Below are 17,314 nucleotides of genomic sequence, written 5' to 3' on the forward strand. Positions count from 1 at the left end.
AGCACTCCCAACTGCTTGTTGGCACTCAGATACTGGTGTGGCGGGTGCACTGCTGATCGGGATTAAGCCTGATCAGGATCAAATTTCTCAGCAGTGATTTGGCTCCCTCTGCAGCTGCTTTAACGTTATTAGCTACGGATCATGCCGATTGTGATCAAAATGGACCATGTGACATCGGTTTGAGAGTACATCTAACATAGTTGAACCATTTGACTACGACGGACTGGACGTGCCACCACCTTTTCGGGGGCCATCTACAGCGTCGTAAGTGACCCATCTGAGTATAGCATAAGTAAAGCGTTTATTGCCTTGCTGTGCATTGCCTTCTAATCTGTTTTGACGTGCTTTGCCCTTACGCTGTTCTTATTCCTTTTTGTGACTTGCAGTGAAGGCCAGGCGAATGCCCCTGCTGAAAAGTGAGAAAGTCGGTGTTGGGTAAGCTTACTTGTTGACTCTTGTGGATGCTGTCTTGTTACGTGTGTACTGATACTCTGGTACACTCAAACTCATTTATAATGATTAGGCCTGTGGTGAATATTCGAAATTTCAAATATTTTTCGAATAGTGTTGGCTATTCGATTTGATTCGCACTGGAATTTTACTACAGCTAACCTCATTACAACAGACCTTCATAGTGAAGAGGATTTTGGTCTGTTTGTAAAAGGGGTATGTAAAATCCAAGTACTGTTACAACAGACCTTTTATGTAAACGCTGAATGGGTCTGTTATAACGGAGAGAATTAAAGGGTCACAATGCAGTCAAAGAACGGAAACAAACTAGAAGTGCTGTAAAACACAATAGACTCTCATGTAAACGGAACCTGAAGACCAGGAAAATGTATTCCGTTTAAGGGGGGAGACGCGTCCTCGGACCCCAAAATTGGCCAAAAAATGGAGTTTTCGCAGACCTTCTATTTTTTGTTCCCAGCATCATTGCGCACTTATTTACAAATTTTCGTAGCTTGAAAACCATCAACTTTTTCATTATCCGACTTTAAAAAAAACCGAAACCGTGCGTCTGCCCTTTTAAGGGGGACGCGGCTTTCGTATCGCGAAAGCAAAAAAATCGATTTTTTGAAAATCACATTTTCAGTTTCCTGTAGCCCTTTTTATATCCGATTCCAAAATATCTTCAACGAAACCGCGTAGAAGTGCTATAAAATTGTTGCGCCTGCCGAGGTGGCGAAAATGATTGGGGAATCGCAAAAAAAAAAACACTGATTTTCAAAAAATCATAGCTACGCAACGACCCACCGGGCGCCGATATCTTAAAGGGCCCCTCACCAGGTGACTACGAATTTTAGTTAGACATTGCAAGTTGTTGCGAGCCCATAAAGAGCATTATGCCACAAGAATTTTTCTAATCGGTCCGTTAGAGCTGAGAAAAACATAATTTGTAGCGCGCGAAACCCATAATGGCGAGGAGGCGGCTGCAAACCTTGCCGCTCACCCTGCGTAGCCTTCGCAAGCCAAATCCTTTCCCTGCCCTTCTCGTTCGCCACCGAGAGGATCATAATGATATACGCATGACACGTCATGCCACAAAATGTCACGAGCGCATGACCGCGCCCGAACCAGCCCGCCCCGAATGCGAGCTGTTTGGGGGCGTTCTTTGCGTTTCATCTCTGAAGTTATGCCGAATGTGCCCTCGCCGATCACTTTGGCTTTCAACCTATTACTGAGCGCGAAAGCTGCAACATTTGTACGGACGCGAGATTAGCGGTGTGCCGCATGAACATCTAGTTAGACGCGGAGGATAGATGAGCCTAATGAGCGCTGGAACGCGGTAGAATATTAATTTCCTTGTAAAGGGTGGCGTCTGCCATCGCAAAGCGCGAGAACACGAAACGCGTGCGCGGAGGTAGATTATTCTCGATCTCTCTGCGATTCGCCGTAAAAATTAAAAAAGAAAACGCACACATTCCGTTTGTGTGTTTTTTATTGCTCTCAAGTTTTTTGATCCATTCAAGCAACCAATTACAAAAACTGCGCGTCGTCAAATAATTATCGCAGTGTCACGTGCTACTGTTGGCGACGTCAGAGCACAGTCGTCTACGTAGGCGACTCACAGCACTACTACCTATGCAGGGCCATTCTCTCGTGTACGTCATCCCCTCATTCTCTGGGCGCGTGGACGCGAGAAGAGGCAAGCAGCCTCAGCTTGAAATTTGACCCATTTACGCGGCGCGTCGTTGCAAATTTTGGCAGACGTAATCGTGACGCCTAGTGCATGCATTGCGCTCGTCGGCTCAAATTGTCAACCTGGTGGGGCCCTTTAGCTCATCGGAAAGCGCATTTCTCCGTCTTCAAATTCCCCGCCGCAGCTGGCTCCTCCATTCGAAACAAGCAGCACAAAAAGCAAATGTTCAAGGTCTTTTCGAGCCCTTCGATTGGCCGCGTCCGCCATGTTGCCCCAGCGCGCCTCGCCATTGGTCCGATGCTCGCTCCGGGAGATCGTCGTCTGCAGCTGGTGCGTCTCACGGCTGTCGAAAGTCCGCTACCAGCGCTACTTCTGGCGTATTCGCACGGCCCGACGATCACTTTGAATAGAACTACGTTTTAGTTTGGTGCTGTTAGCTGAAGCTCGGTGGATTACGATGGCGCGCCGCACTCGTCGAACATCGCAAACGCGCGTCTCGGACCGACTCTCTAGCGTTGACTCGTCGGATCCGTGGTTGGAGGTTCTGCTTATGAGCACTTCGGAAGTCGTGACGAAGATGATCGCAGGACGACTCTTTGTACTCGCGACCACGCATTACGTACTTAGAAACATCGGGCACCGCGGCCCGGCCGTCTCTGCTCGGAGTCGTCACTAGGCCTAACTCCGCTTACTGCGCCGGCACGCGAGACGAACCTCGAACTTTGCGGGCAAGAACAACGTGTTAGCGGACTCGCGGCAGTGTGCTTCTTCGCAATCAACGACGCGCTTCGCCCGCCCTCCCCAGTACAGCGGATGGTCATTTTACGCATCGGCAGCGGACCCCACGGCCAAGCTCGTCGCGCAGCGGGCGTGCGTCGGCGTCCCGAAATGTGAGGCCAAACGCGTTGCGCGCCTATTTTTCGTCGCCTCACCTAGGGATTTGCGCATCGTCACCGAATGCCGCCACCCACACATCGCGTGCCGACTTTCCGGACTATGCGGCCGAGCACTTAGAGGTGAAATAAAGCACTGGCGATGCAATTTAGGCGCGTTTGGGGCCGTGCTTGGTATCGCCGTAAGCGCTCATCAATCATCTGAACAAATGAAAGCCTCGCAGATAACCGTGTCCGCGACCGGGTGAATGATGAAGTGCATCGCTGGCGAGGTTTACAAATTAGCTTGAGTGAAACTGGGAGATGAATTCGTATCTTTCCAATTCGCGTCTTGAATAAACTGCTAAGAAATTCCTATTCCACCAATGTCTTGGCCATAACTGCCTGTTATTTAGGAGGAAGGGATAGGTTGTCATGAGAGCCACTCTTAGTATCCTATAAAAATGATTCAGTGATCAATTGCAATCAAGACTGTTAATTATGTCAGTGATAGCATGAATACAAGAAAGCTGGCAAATCATCATAGTACATGGCCTAATTGCATTACAATATCTTGTTTTTTGTGATGCTTATTACACCACTTCATAACTTCGTTTAAGGGGGGATGCTACACTTTCCAAAAACTTTTTTATTTTCCAGAGTAACTTGGTGAAATTTGTACAGTTAATGTAGTTTTTACTGCTGATTTCAAAAATGTAATTATTTTTTTGCTGAGACTAGTAGTTTTCAAGATATCTCGAACTACTACTTCATCAATTAAGGCCTAATTAGCTAATTTACCACACCTTGCATAGCAATGTACAACCCACAGAATCAGTTCAGGATGTTCATACGGCGTCGTAATGTATATATGATTGTTCTAAGCCATTTCGAAGCAAAGTTGTGGGATGTTGAACCTGACGTGAAAAATGCCCTCATTGACATTTTAAACAAAAGCTTAATGTAGAAAATTTTCTGAAAAAAATTATTGGAACCAAACTTACTTTATGACACATCCCATCCATTTATCTTTGAAGCAAAAAAAAAATCATAGTGATAACCCAAGTAGAACAAGAGATATTGCTCCTTCATAACGGGAAGCGCATGAAAATTGTTGTTTTAAGAAATCGAGAAAAAACGATGGCGCACATTTTTATTACAGAAGATGTGACTAAACCACCTCAAAATGCACCAGAAGCATAGTCCGAATGCATCCTACGCTCATGCCTCCTCTTGACTAGCTTCTGGAGTTCCAGTGAGGCTGTTCTTTTCTTTGTGGAGCTGATGCTGCGCCGGTGGTCTTTTTCTCTGGCCCTCCTGGAGCCGGTGCCTGTCGCATTCATGTGCATTTCGTCCAGAATCGCTGTTGCTGAGTGCAGATTGCCTGTGTTGAAGCGCAGCACTGCTTCTGCTACGGTGGCTTCAACAGCGAACAGGGATGCATGATGCTCTTTGGCGGCCAAACTCCAGATCACTGAGTGCAGGCTCTCATTGGAGTTCTGCGTATTGCCTAGCTGGCACCTCTCAAGCAAGGCCTTTTCGGAAAGCCGGGTATAAACCGGCAGCAGTGCCTCGGCCACCTCCTTCGGTAGATTGTAGGCGTGCTTTGGGTCAGGCTGTCCCTTCGCTTTTGCGGCATTGTGCCGACACCACGAACTTTCACCAGCTGGGCACAAACTGTGGTCCGAGCATTCATCAGTGGAGGTGACGTGGCGGTACGTGGCCATCACAGCCTTTTGCATCTTCCCCACGTCACCTTCATGTGATTTCAGTGCTCTGCCATAATATGTGCTCAGCCTGGTAATCAGCTCACCTGTCAGCCTGCCTTTCCCGCCAAAGCCTCTTTTTCCCTCAGACTTCTGCTTCTGCAGCAGGTTACGCAAAGCGGTGCCCATCCGTTTTTGCACGTGATTAGTGCAGTCTTCTTTCTGCACTTCCATATAACCATACACTTTGGCCTCTTGTAAGGCCGAAAACGTCCTACTGTCGCCATCACACAACACAGTTGTGTAGCGCAGGCCATGGCGTTCAAGCGACCTCTGAAAAAATAAGGGCCGCTTCCACTTCCATCTGCCCCGCTTTGCTGTTCGTGTTTTTTTGGCATTTGTGGTTTGCCCTGCACTCTTCGTAGCCATCGCTACTAGGCTTTGGGCCCACCTCGCAGCCGAGGCAAAAGTTAGAACGACGTAGTCCAACACATAGCCACTAAACAGTTCAATCACAGAGCCGACGCAGATGTGAGAAGGGTGGCCTCGTGTCATCCAGCTTACGGCAATATTTCCCCTGTGGCCAAAGCACAAATCATCGTAGATCGCCGTGACTGCGTTCGCGCATTCGCTCATAGCGGACTCCGCCACTCGCGTTGCAGCGGGTGCCAACGTATTCTTCAAATGCCGCTGGTATGTTTTGTGGTGCATACCGTGGTGCGAGATGCCCATTGTCGCGAAAATGTAATTCATTTTCGTTTGACCGTTGCCGGTAGCCACCATCACCCTCGCCGCAAGGAGGTTTATTTGAAACAGACTGCGCGTTTTTGTGTTGTTCGCGCGCGGCGAAGTCCATTTATTAGCGATCACGCCGCACGTTTCGCAGTGCACTGATACCTTGACGGCAAGTCCGTAGTCACGATCCCCTCTGACGATCGTAGCCGGTCCGTGGCAGACTTTACAGCACACAACGCCCATTATCGAGTTCAACACATCGAGGTGCATAACTAAGTAAGGGGCAGCGTGGTCCGAGTCGAGCATCGATGCCTCGCTGTAACTTGCGGTGAAGGAATCGATTTTCCGCGCTGTTACCGGCGCCGATGAAAGCCGCTCGAACATTTCTTTCTCAAGGGCACGATTTTCTTCGACTTCGGCCTCTGTCAACACCTTGGCGTCGACTCGTAGTCGTCCGGAGTCTGCTGCAGCACTGGTTCTGCCGTCATCGCTGTAGGAGGCAACGCGCTCAGTCGCACCGCTGCTGAACGGCCGCGGAGCGTCAACGCATCGTTCCTCGGAGTCGACCAAGGGCTCCGACAACTTCCCAGCCTTCCTCCCGCGACCCTTACGTTTCCGCCGACCAAATGCATGCACGGTGCGATACTTGTATGCGCTTCCAGGCATGGCGACACGATCAACACTGGCAGACTGTGTTATCCGATTCCGAGGCGTCACAGCGGTAACCCTTTCAAAATGGCGTCGGGCCGCGCATGCAGCGGGCTTGCAGCCAACCGGAAAGCGCTATTCTGGTCACGTGCGCAGTTTAGCCAATGGCAATGAGCGCTGCCGTTCGTCTTTGAGGCCCTGTATTTCGAGCCAAGCAGACACACAAGGTTGCTTACCGAATAAAAAACAGCTGAAAACGCGCTCTTTTAAACAAGACTAAAATGGCACTGATCGAGCGCCTAGTTTCCGAGTGTCGAAGAGCCGAAACCAGCGCTGTTTTCCCTCAATTTAAGGGGGACGTGGCTTTCGGTACCAACTTTCTTATTTTTTCATGAATTTTGATGAAAATTGGCACACTTATTTGAAATGTTTTTTTAATGCTACTGTAGAAATTTCATAAATATCTTTACAACTTTTTGATGTACAATATATTTCACCTTCTGCTCTTGTTCCGAGTCTGACTCGCTTAAAAAATGCGATAGGAAACTCGTTCAAAGTGCTATGCATTCTAAGATGTCTGATTGCGGGCATGACATTCATAGATTTTTTATTTGCAACAAAATTTTTTTTAGTTCACATTTTTCATGAGGTGACTGTGCAACAGGCATCGAGGCTTTGTGCAACTCGTCAAATAGCTAATTATCAAAAGGCCATACTGAAAAAGCAAGAATGTCACGCCCTGAACTGTGCTCCAAATATAGAACAAAAAACGGAACTGAAATAGACCCAGCGGTCACTGAGAAATCAGCGGAACAAGCGAAGCAGGAAGCAAGAAAAGTCGTTTTGAGAAAACGGCTTTTAAAGTTGTACCAACAATATTACTTCATCAAAAGGCACTGGGGTCGTAATCTTTTGAGTCCTTCGTGATGTGGAGTTTCTTGAGTGCCCTGTCTTTAGTTTGAGGTGCCTTGCTTCTCTAAAACACAAGAAGAATGTGATCTTTGGTGTTTTTGTAACATTGGACCTCCTGCACATGTGGCCTTTCATCTGTTGTGCCTTTGTTTTCTTTCTTTTTTCTTAAAATCCTTTTCTGATATACAAAACATGTAGCATGGATTTTAACAGGAGTTCCGTTTACTGAGAAATGAACAGAGGTGCAGAATCGAAGTATGAAACCAATAGTGTTAGATGCAGTCGTTCCGTTTAAGAGATTTCCGTTTATTGAGAGTCTACTGTATTTGTTGTGCCTGCCAAGGTGGCGAGATTAATTTGGAAATTGCACAAAAAAAAGAAAACAGCGTTTTTTTTCAACAAAATTATAGCGCCGCAACTGGGCAACCGGGCGCCACCATTCTGGGCTTGTTGGAGAGAGCATTTCTCTGTATTCAAATTCCCGGCTTGAGCTAGCTCCTCCATTCAGAAACAAGTGTACAAAAAGCAAATGTTTGACGTTCGTTTCAAAGCCTCCGATTGGCTGCTTCTGCCATGTTGATTCAGCACGTCTCGCCATTGGACCGATGCTCGCTCTGGGAGAGCGTCGTCTGCCGCTTGCGCGTCGCAAGGTCACAGTTGTTGAAAATCGCGCTACTTAGTAACGCGTTCGCATTCGTTCTGTGTTCACGGGTCGACGATCATTTTGACTATAATTATGCTTTACTTTGGCAGCTTCAAGCGGAAGCTCAATTGTCAGATTACGATGTCACGCCACACTTGTAACGAACGTCACAGTTGTGCGTCTCGGACTCGCCGCAACCGCGATTAGAGGTTCTGCTCATTAGCACTTTGTACCTCGTGACGAGGACCATCCAGGGACAGCTCTTTGTACTCGCGATCGAGCATGACGTACTTTGAAACATCGGCACGGCGCCCATGCACCGCAACCGAGCTTTCTGCCCAAAGTCATGGCTAGACCTAACTACGCTCATGGTGCCCATGTACGAGATGAATCCGAACTTTGTGGTCAAGAACATTGCGCTAGGGGACGTGCGAAAGCGAAGAAGCCGCAATGTGCTTCGTCGCAAGCAACGAATCGCATTGCTCGCTGGCTCCTTGGAACCGCGGATGGACATTTACGCTTTGGCAGCGTAGACCCCTGCCGAGCTCACCGTGCAGTGACCACTTGGAGCAGCAGTGGCAGCGGCTAGCAATTTTGCGCGTCGGCACCCCAAAACGCAAGACCAAGCACGCTGCGCACCGATTTTTTGTTGCCGCGGCTAGGCATAACTGATCATTGACAGACCGGAGATTGGCGGCCTTTGTTCTTAAATCTGTACGCCGTTATCCAGCGCACTGTTCCAGTCCCGAAAGTATGCCAAGTGGTGTTTGAAGTCGGAAGTTATTGAATTTCGAATGTCCGTGGTAGAAAAGTCTGCTGTAAAGGAGTCCTGATCACCTTGCTGGCCTCACATTTTAGTCAGTTATATCCGAATGTCCATTGTACCAGAATCCATTGTAAACGAAGCTCAGTCAATGGAACAGATAGGGAGGTTCATAGTTGTCTTGATAAGACAACTATGAAACACCACCCCACTAGAGTTTCATCAACCTAGCGAAAAGAACCACTTTCATATTGCTATCTCATAAGAATATGCTTTGGAATCCTCTCATACTTTCTTTTCTGCAATTTCACTTCGAAGTATTAGAAAAATATTCAATTCGATTCGCACTCACACTTCAATATTCGAATTCGCTTCGCACCCAAAATTTTGCTATTTGCACAGCTCTAATAATGATATTCAAGTGCCATGAAAATTTTGTGGTGAAAACCGATAATCGCTGTAAGCGGGTTGCATGGAAGATACAAATACAGTCGAACCCCGCTGATACATTTTTGAAGGGACTGTAAGAAATAAATGTAAGAGCCGGGAAATGGAAGAGCTGAGAAACTGGAAAAACGAAAAAATATTTAGTAGTGCAGAATGTTATTTCAATGCCTACGCTTGAAACAAACCGTGCAGTCCCCTGGTTCGTTTACTCATGCCTGAGCAGCACGAAATTTTTTCAAGCAGCTGCAGTGTCATATCCTTTTAATTAATCTAGTGCCACCGCGGCCGACACCTGGGAAGTGATCACTTTTGGCGATACCTTCGCAGGATTGTCACCGGATGCGGCAGCATCTCCGAGCGATAATGTAGCACTGTTGGCAGTGTCGGATCACCGCGGCTCGCCGTAGGTGGTCGAGCGCCTTGTGAAAGTGAAAGTACTCTTGAAAGCGATTGGCGAGGAAATGATCTCTGCTCCACCAACTCCTAAACTTCGTCACTGGTGCACGCATTGGTGCACTCAGCCACGATCTAGCCGACGGACAGAAATGCGGAGCTGAGGACAGTGTCATCCACAGAAATGTGATCAACGTATGTGATTCTTTTGGCACCAAGAGTTGTAGGTGTGAAAGAACTAAGCACACGCATTGCGACCAGCGCGACGAGTCCAATCGTGAATTGTGCAAACTCCTCTGACAATGCCTCTGACAAATGACGATGACGAGCCCACGCTCACAGTGTGTTACGAGTGTTGCTTGCGTCACTCATGTGGCTAATTTTTCGGTCAAGACAGGCCAATCTGCGTGAAAACTCAACATGGCCGCTCTTTTCTGTGGTCGCTCAGCCAGCTCGGAGTGCACTTGGCGACGTATCACATGGGAACGGTCTTGCAGTTGCGACGTAGCAGCGGGGTTCCCAATACATTGGACCCTATGGGAGTTATGCTGGGACAGGCAGAAAACGACGTAACAGCCAGGAAAGCACAGTAGTGAGGAATGTAACAGCGGGGTTCTACTGTATAACGGAGGATGCGATGGGGCGTACTGGCTGTTGCTATTAATTGCTGTAACAGCAGTGCCCCACTCCTTCTGGCTGCGGATTACATTAGCTCATTCATCTCAAAAAGTGGACCTTAATTCCTATGCAACAGTCGACCTCCAATAATACCGTATTTACAGTAGACTCCTGTTAAACGAAAGCTGAAGGGACCAGGAAAATATGTTTCATTTAACAGGAGTTTCGTTTACTGAGAGATGAAAAGGGGTGCAGAATTCAAACACAAAACCAATCATGTTAGAGGCAGTTGTTCCATTTAAGCAGCAATTTCATTTAAGCGATTTTTGTTTATTGAGAGTCTACTGTACATGATTGTAAGTCAACTCGAACGCAAGTTGACCCCCCCCCCTCTTATTACATGTAATAGAAGAATAAAGATTAAAAAAAAACAAAAACGAAAGCACATTCCACAGTGGAAACTTATTTATATAGATGTTTATACGCTCTTCTCCTTTTTGTGCTTTCAGAGAGGCAAGTGGAGACATCCTGAATAATACAGGGACCATGGAGTACCACCAGGCTACAAGGCAACTGAGCGTCAGCTTTAGGAACATGGTATGTGAATGTGGCATTCTGTATCTCAACATTACGTCACGGGTACAATTCTTGGTTGCAACATTGTAGTGAGGGTATGGTGCAGAATTGCTCGTGTGTTGTAGGGATCTGGGTGCACGTTGCAGAAACTTCAAGGATTCGGAATTCACCCTCTGCCACTGCAATGGCTTTCACGCTTTCGAAACGACTGCAGTCAACTGCCGATTTTTCGGACTCCCTAGGGACCGCGAAATCGTCCGAAAAATCGGGCAGTCCGAAAAATCGCATTCATGCTTTTTTATTTAGCTGAAGCGGTCAAATCGCCCCAGCCACGTCCGAAATAGCTTTAATGCCTCCCAGAACAATTATCAGGCATTTTGGTGCGCGCCCAGGCTCTCGCAAATACATTCGGTACCTGCCGGGAACCCCGCTTAACTACGTACGTGCCAACCGCCACTTTTGCATCTCATGATGAGCGCCGCTGATAGCAGCAAAGCGTGGAATAGATTATGGCTATCTCGCATGAAGCGTTTGTAAATGATGACGTGGAACACAAAGACTGTGGCGGAAGAGCGGACGACTCGTCCGGCTTTCTCCAATGCGTGTGCGCATGTAAACGATGCGCACACACATCGCCGATACGCAGCATTTGCTGCCATGTCAAGCCGATCGTTTCTAGTTGTGTGCAGCACATCGCCAACTAAGCTGACGCCGTCACTTTACTGTTGCTGTATCGTATGCACGCATTTATCATGAAAGGGTTCGTGATGCGCACTTAGTTCCTGACCGCACACGGGCGCGGCAATGGCGAGCTGGTTTCGTCCGCGAAGGCAGCGCGTCTATGCGGCGCACTTAGCGGTCTCGCACAGAGATGTAGCAGGAATGGCGGCGCGGCGCATTTGGGTTCTCGCCTATTAAATGCGTGCAGTACGCATGCAACTGCGCTAAGCCACGTGCATCACCGAGCAGTTAACTGAAGGTGCTTATCGTAAGGGTTGTCAGCGATTAAGCCGTACTTGCGCATTTGCCAGCTGCCGCCATCACGCCTCCGTGCATTTCCGCTACTTATCCGTAACGTCGCCGCACGGCGCCGCGATAGCGGCCCCTTCGAATTTCTGGTGTGCTTCACCCCATAACGCTTCGGCATTGCGGCAGAGCTGACTTTCGGACTCTGCTACTGTCTCAAACAGATCGACTCGCGAAAGCGCTGGTTCGAACCTACGAGATAATAGGCGCGGCAGAGGTGGGGGCTTCAAATAATGCCTTTCGGACCTGCAATGTGGGCAGAAAGTCCGAAAAATCGGACGTGGAATAGCTTCAGCGTCCGAAGTTTCGGACGTTCTGATACATTGAAGTCTGTGGGGCTGGTGACGGTGCCGCGAAAGCGTCCGAATTTTCAAGCATGTCCGGAAAATCGGGCGTCCGAAAAATCGGCAGTTGACTGTATATCGCTTGCTGTGCATTCACTGGTCCCTAACTGCTGTAAAGTTGGGCCCTACTGCGATTGGAACCATTAGTGCAGTCATTATTGGGAATAGGGCTTGTTTTAAGAAGACCAGCAAGGTTCAAATTATGCAGCGAAGGCTAATTTCTAATCACGTTCAAATTACCTGGTGAAGGCTAATTTCAGAATCAAAATAATGAGTTTGGTCCCGTTGAAATGTACAGTAAAAGTTCGTTAATTCGGATTTCTAGGGACCGGAAAAAATGTCCGAATTAACCGAATGTCCGAATGATTGAATGGTCGAAATAAACACAATAAATATGAGTTTTTTCAACATACCTTTACTTAACAAAGTAATTGCGGATGCTTGTCTGTTTGCGAGCAGATATTCGCGTGGACACAATTTTTCCGAGCCCTTCAAGGTGCTCAGCAGCTCGCATGATGTCTGCGGTGTCCGCAAAAGTTTCACTCAATCATCCACGCTTTTCGGTTGGCACGGTAATCCACGGGATGATTGTTGATGTTGTTAAAGTAGCATGGCTTTTGAACCTTTCCGATAACGAGAAGAGGCAAGCGCTCTGTTCCCGACACGTTGGCGGCTAAAAGTACGGTTGCTCGTTCCTTGCTTCTTTTGCCGCCGATACAAGGATCCCCGTTCATCACTCTTCATCACTTCTTATCGGGAGAGCCCATTATTCAGAGCACGCAAAATTTCTACTTTGGTGGTGAAGTCCTTGGCCTCGTACTTGAGCCGCTTTGCCGGCGTTGCCATCGGCGGAGAGTGCGGTCACATGAGAAGTCAGCACAAAAGCACCAGCAACGATCAAGCTAAAGGAGCCGTACTGAATCGTTCCTCGATAAAACGGCGATCAACGATGCAGCACACCAACGGGAACAAAGCAACAAAACCCACACACGAAAAAAAGGCGTTCAACCCGTCTCAATCCAAGCCAAGTCGATAATTGATGTCCATGGCGATGCTGCGTTTGAGCTTCACTTTTGTTACGAATTTTTTCATTTTCGAGCCTCGCCAGCGGCCCGAAAGTCGCCGAATTATCCGATTTGCGGTCAAATCTGTCCGAAATAACGAGCGCCCAGTCTCATAGAGTGATGCATATATTTACAGGGACCAGATGACGTGTCCGAATGAACCGATTTTCCGAATTAACGAGAGTCTAATTAACGAGCTTTTACTGTATTGGGTGCTTCCTGAGACCTTCGGTCGAGATCTAACTGAAAAATCAAGTTAACTGGAGTTTGAATAATGGAAAGAAAGTGTAAAAGATGCTGCTTATGATATTTTTTAAAAAGTATTTGAATGAACTTGAATCCACCAGTGCCTTCAAATATAAAGTGTAAAAGGAACTTCCGGCTTTTTCTCCTGTGTAATCGATTTTCTTTTTCTCTCTCCCTCTCTTAGCAATTGCGGAAAATCAAGCGAGCGGAAAAGAAAGGCACTGAGGTGAGCACCTGATATGCGTAATCCTTTGACATTGCACTCTGGCAATGTTGTGTCGTGTAGCTGTAGAAAGAAAAAAAAAAAGAAAAAGAAGGAACTTTGATTTGGTTTACACTACAGAATATGTTGTTTGTAGGCTTGCTTTTGCTTTTTAGCGTTGCTCACACTCATTGCCTTTTCCAGTCCGTCATGGATGAGAAATTCGCATTGCTGTTCCAATCCCAGTTCAAGGTCGGAGGTGGAGAGCTAGTGTTCCAAGTTTGGGTAAGTCATAACTGTACGAACTCGAATCTAACAAGTCCTCTTATCTAATGCGCACCCGATTTTGCGGGTTCGAAATAAAAATTGCACCCGAATGTATCGTTGGCAGATGTTTAAATTACATCAAGCCCCATGTTGAAGATTGGGGAAAAAAAAAAGACAAGCACAATTTTTCTTCATATAGTGGGAAATTCATTTTCTTGGCAGTTGATTTTCAGCTGTAATCCAGTTCTGGCTTTAAAGGGCTCCTAAAACGCCAAGAGATCGAAATTCAGTTGTGGTGTGACAGTTGTGCACGAGTCTACAACGAACACGTACGTAGCTGTGAGAATTATTCGAAACAGTGCCGTAATAGCGGAGTCACGCGCGTTTGATGATCTAAACGCTGCGATCCACTCCTCTGCTGGTCACCTCTCCCAAAGCCGCTTTTCCCTCCTCGCCGAGTGCCCCTCCCAATCTCACGTGACATATAGTCATCGCTGATGCACTCTTCGAAACAGCGGGCACTTCCGATGGCTGCGGCTCCGTGAACTCCATGCTTCTCAGTACACTCAAACCTCGATATAACGAACACGGATATAGGGAACCCAAGCTCAAGTTTGCGGCGCGACGACAGCGCCGCGCCAGCCGCGCTGCGGCTCTGTCGGAAAGCTCTGAACCTTCGCGCGGCCGACTCAGCGCCTTTCACGGTAGCGGTAGCGCACGTGCGCACGCGTTCTTCTCTCGGTGCGGGTAACTGGGAGGCTGTCATCTGGGTACGTTGAACCGAAAGGCTTGCTGTGCGAAGCTGCACACTTCCACGATGGCAGAAGCGACCCCGCGGAAGCGCAAGCGTGGTCCAAAGTATTGCGGTTTAGTGGCCAGCCACAACAGTGCAGACAAGGCACACAATTCACGTGTTAAACTGTATCGGTTCCCGGGCGTGTCGCACGAGAAATAAAGGCGGCAAGCGTGGATAGCTGACAGCGCTGTCTCGCCTTCTATTTTGGCTGTCTGAGTTCATCGCTTTCGTTCAATTCGACTACCTGAATCGGTAAGTAACGGGGCGCATGCACGCAGCGACTACAGTAATGATTACTCGCTGTCTTCTCGCATTGTTAAAGTCCAGTTATGGTTGTAGGTGAAGCAACTTTGTGTTTTGATTCCCCGTGCTCGTGAGACTTACCCGTCGTTGTTGAACGTTCACATTCGCGTTATACCGTTAGCGTTGCGCGGTTGGTTGAATTCAACTGAACTCCGCACATTGTCAGAAGTTCGGCGCCTGCATTTTACGCGTCAGGAAGGCTGCTTTATCACGCCGGAACGGACGTCTGTGCATTTTCAGCAAGCTTTGACATCGTTCTGCAGGTTTGCTTTGTTTTTGTCACTTTATGGGGTGATAATATTCAAGCCACTAATATAACTGGCACTTATTACATGCTTTGCAATTGCAACCTTGAAGTAACCACCTTCTGACTTAGTGCGATTTTCTAGCCGCGTTCACACAACAGGTTTTATACGCCTGTCAAGTCGATATCATAAAAAGAGACTGCAAGCATGACGCGAGAGCCGAAAAAACAAGGCGAGCAGTTCATCTTGCTTCACAGTGGTTGAAGCTCAGCTAGCTGCCTCGCGTCTTAATCGGCGGGTGATTCTCCAGCGGCATGGAGGACTTGACTCTAACCTTCTCAGGAAGCAGTGCCATGGCCGTATAATCTTTTTTTCGCACGCCGCAAACGTTTGTTCACGAAAGTACACGGCTGCTACTGTAAGCATGCCATATCAAAACAACAATCATATGATTCGTAGTCCACGCCGCAGAACATCGATAGCGTGTACGGCTTCATTTCAGAGTGCATGTGGACCATTATTCATCTTTAACATGACAGAATGAGACTTACCTCGAGGTATACGTCCTACACAGTGTAATCGCGACTTGGGAAATGCATTTCGCTTTGAGTCAGGCGTGGTTGTCGTCGATCGTCTGCTCTTCACCGTTAACGTGATTGACGAGCCTTTCTCATCTTATCAAGTTCGCTTTTCGGAACTGCCAGTCAAGCTTGAAAATCCTTTTGAAGCCGCACTGCACGCGGTACATTGTGAGACGCCGCAACTGCACCGCGAGAGCTCTGCACGTGCACGGAAGCGAGCGGCAACGCGGTGGAGAGAAGGGAAAACGCTCGCTGATCACGCCCCAGTTTCTCTTTTTCTGCCAGAGATGGCGCTGCCTGTCAAGAGCAGCAGTGCCGCTAAGCGTTGCTTGGGAAGCCTATAGCGAATTATCGGTTATAACGAAGTAAATGAAGAATAGTCTGGTTATAGATACAGAGTTACAAATAAACATTTATAGCGAATTTTCGGATATAACGAAGATATTTTGTGGCAGATGTGACTTTGTTATAATGAGGTTTGTGTGTATAGTGTTATTCTCGGCTGACCGCTGGTGTCCGTGGCGGCCCATGCCCATACGAATTGTGCTGGTATGGACCCTGTGTTGTGCACAGGCCTTCAAAGGATAGCCACATGATCGATCTGTACGTCCAGTTGTCGCTTTTGCAGCCAAGCACTGATGCATGAAAGCCATCGCAAGACACTGTCGGATTCAGTCCGCGCACCTTATCAGACCGCTAGGCGTGACTGTGCTGGTACGCTGGCGATTTGGCAGTTGCGTTACAGGCTGCAGTTGCCGATTCGCAAGCGCACACACGCGGGCACCACGACAGCGGAACGTGCGCGGCTGCTTGCAGACTAACCGGAAGTCGTAGGTTTTTGTTCGACCAATCGCAGCATCACCTGCATACCACATCACAGATTCAACACGCTGATGTCACACACATCACTAGACAGACTGGAAGGGCCCGGAGAGAAGAAATTGTTTCTTGGAATTTGTGGCGCGCCCGCGGCTTGTTGCATTGCCACGTGTGGCATCGTTGATCGTGATGTCATTCTGCACACGATGTGCGTTTACTTGAAATGTTTGAAAATATCGGAGGTGGTTTAGGCGCCTTTAAGGGGGGACACGGGTCTTAGAAGGCCGAAAATCGCGAAAAAATCGACTTTTTGAAGCTGACATTTTCGGAATCTATATCTATTTTTGCACAAATCTGCTAAGTTTGTAGCTTCTATTTTCATTATTTCCGCCGTAAAATCAATCTGTAACACCAATATGAGGTTTGTTTGAGTGCAAATTGACGCTAAAATCGCGCTCTTTCTGTGCCGAACCGTTGCCGGTACACACGGCCTATCGTGGCCATCTTGATCTCGTTTGGAAGAGCCGTTTTTCATCTTCAATTTCCCGCCACTGCTGGCTCGCCTTGCTCATTGGTTTTCTAGCAAAAACGCGTCATCGAGAAGTACAAGCGCGCGATTCTATTGGCTGCTTGGGGCACGTGACAAAATCTAGGCATCCGTTTCACCAAGCGGCGTTTCCGGCGTCTGCTTCACCGCCGAGACGCGCGTGAGCGTGCGCCATTTTGTCCTGGTGCTGTCGACTGCCTACAGCTATGGGTCCTGTTATCAAGAAGTTCCGCACCAAACACAAATTTGGAAAGCGGGTGAGGCGATCGCTAGCCGAGAACTTCAGGAAGTGCCCTGCAACGACCCAGAACAGCGAGGATGACAAACTCGCAGTGGCCGTCGACGCCAGCGCGGTAGGCCTAACGGACGCTAGTCCTACGAGCCCGTCAGTTGCCGACAATGTCGCGGAAAGCGGCCGTGT

The 17,314-nt window shown here is 48.1% G+C and overlaps 1 protein-coding gene across 1 annotated transcript in view; it reads left to right on the forward strand.

The window, feature by feature from the left end:
- The window catches only part of LOC119378366 (signal transducer and activator of transcription 5B-like), a 112,667-nt gene that overhangs the window by 43,083 nt on the left and 52,270 nt on the right, over positions 1–17,314 (forward strand). The window contains 5 exon segments of the mRNA XM_049411754.1: positions 387–405; positions 407–435; positions 10,387–10,474; positions 13,318–13,359; positions 13,540–13,620. Coding sequence (XP_049267711.1) covers positions 387–405; positions 407–435; positions 10,387–10,474; positions 13,318–13,359; positions 13,540–13,620 — 259 coding nt within the window.

Source organism: Rhipicephalus sanguineus, unplaced genomic scaffold, assembly GCF_013339695.2.
Source record: "Rhipicephalus sanguineus isolate Rsan-2018 unplaced genomic scaffold, BIME_Rsan_1.4 Seq804, whole genome shotgun sequence".
Classification (NCBI taxonomy): Eukaryota; Metazoa; Arthropoda; class Arachnida; order Ixodida; family Ixodidae; genus Rhipicephalus; species Rhipicephalus sanguineus.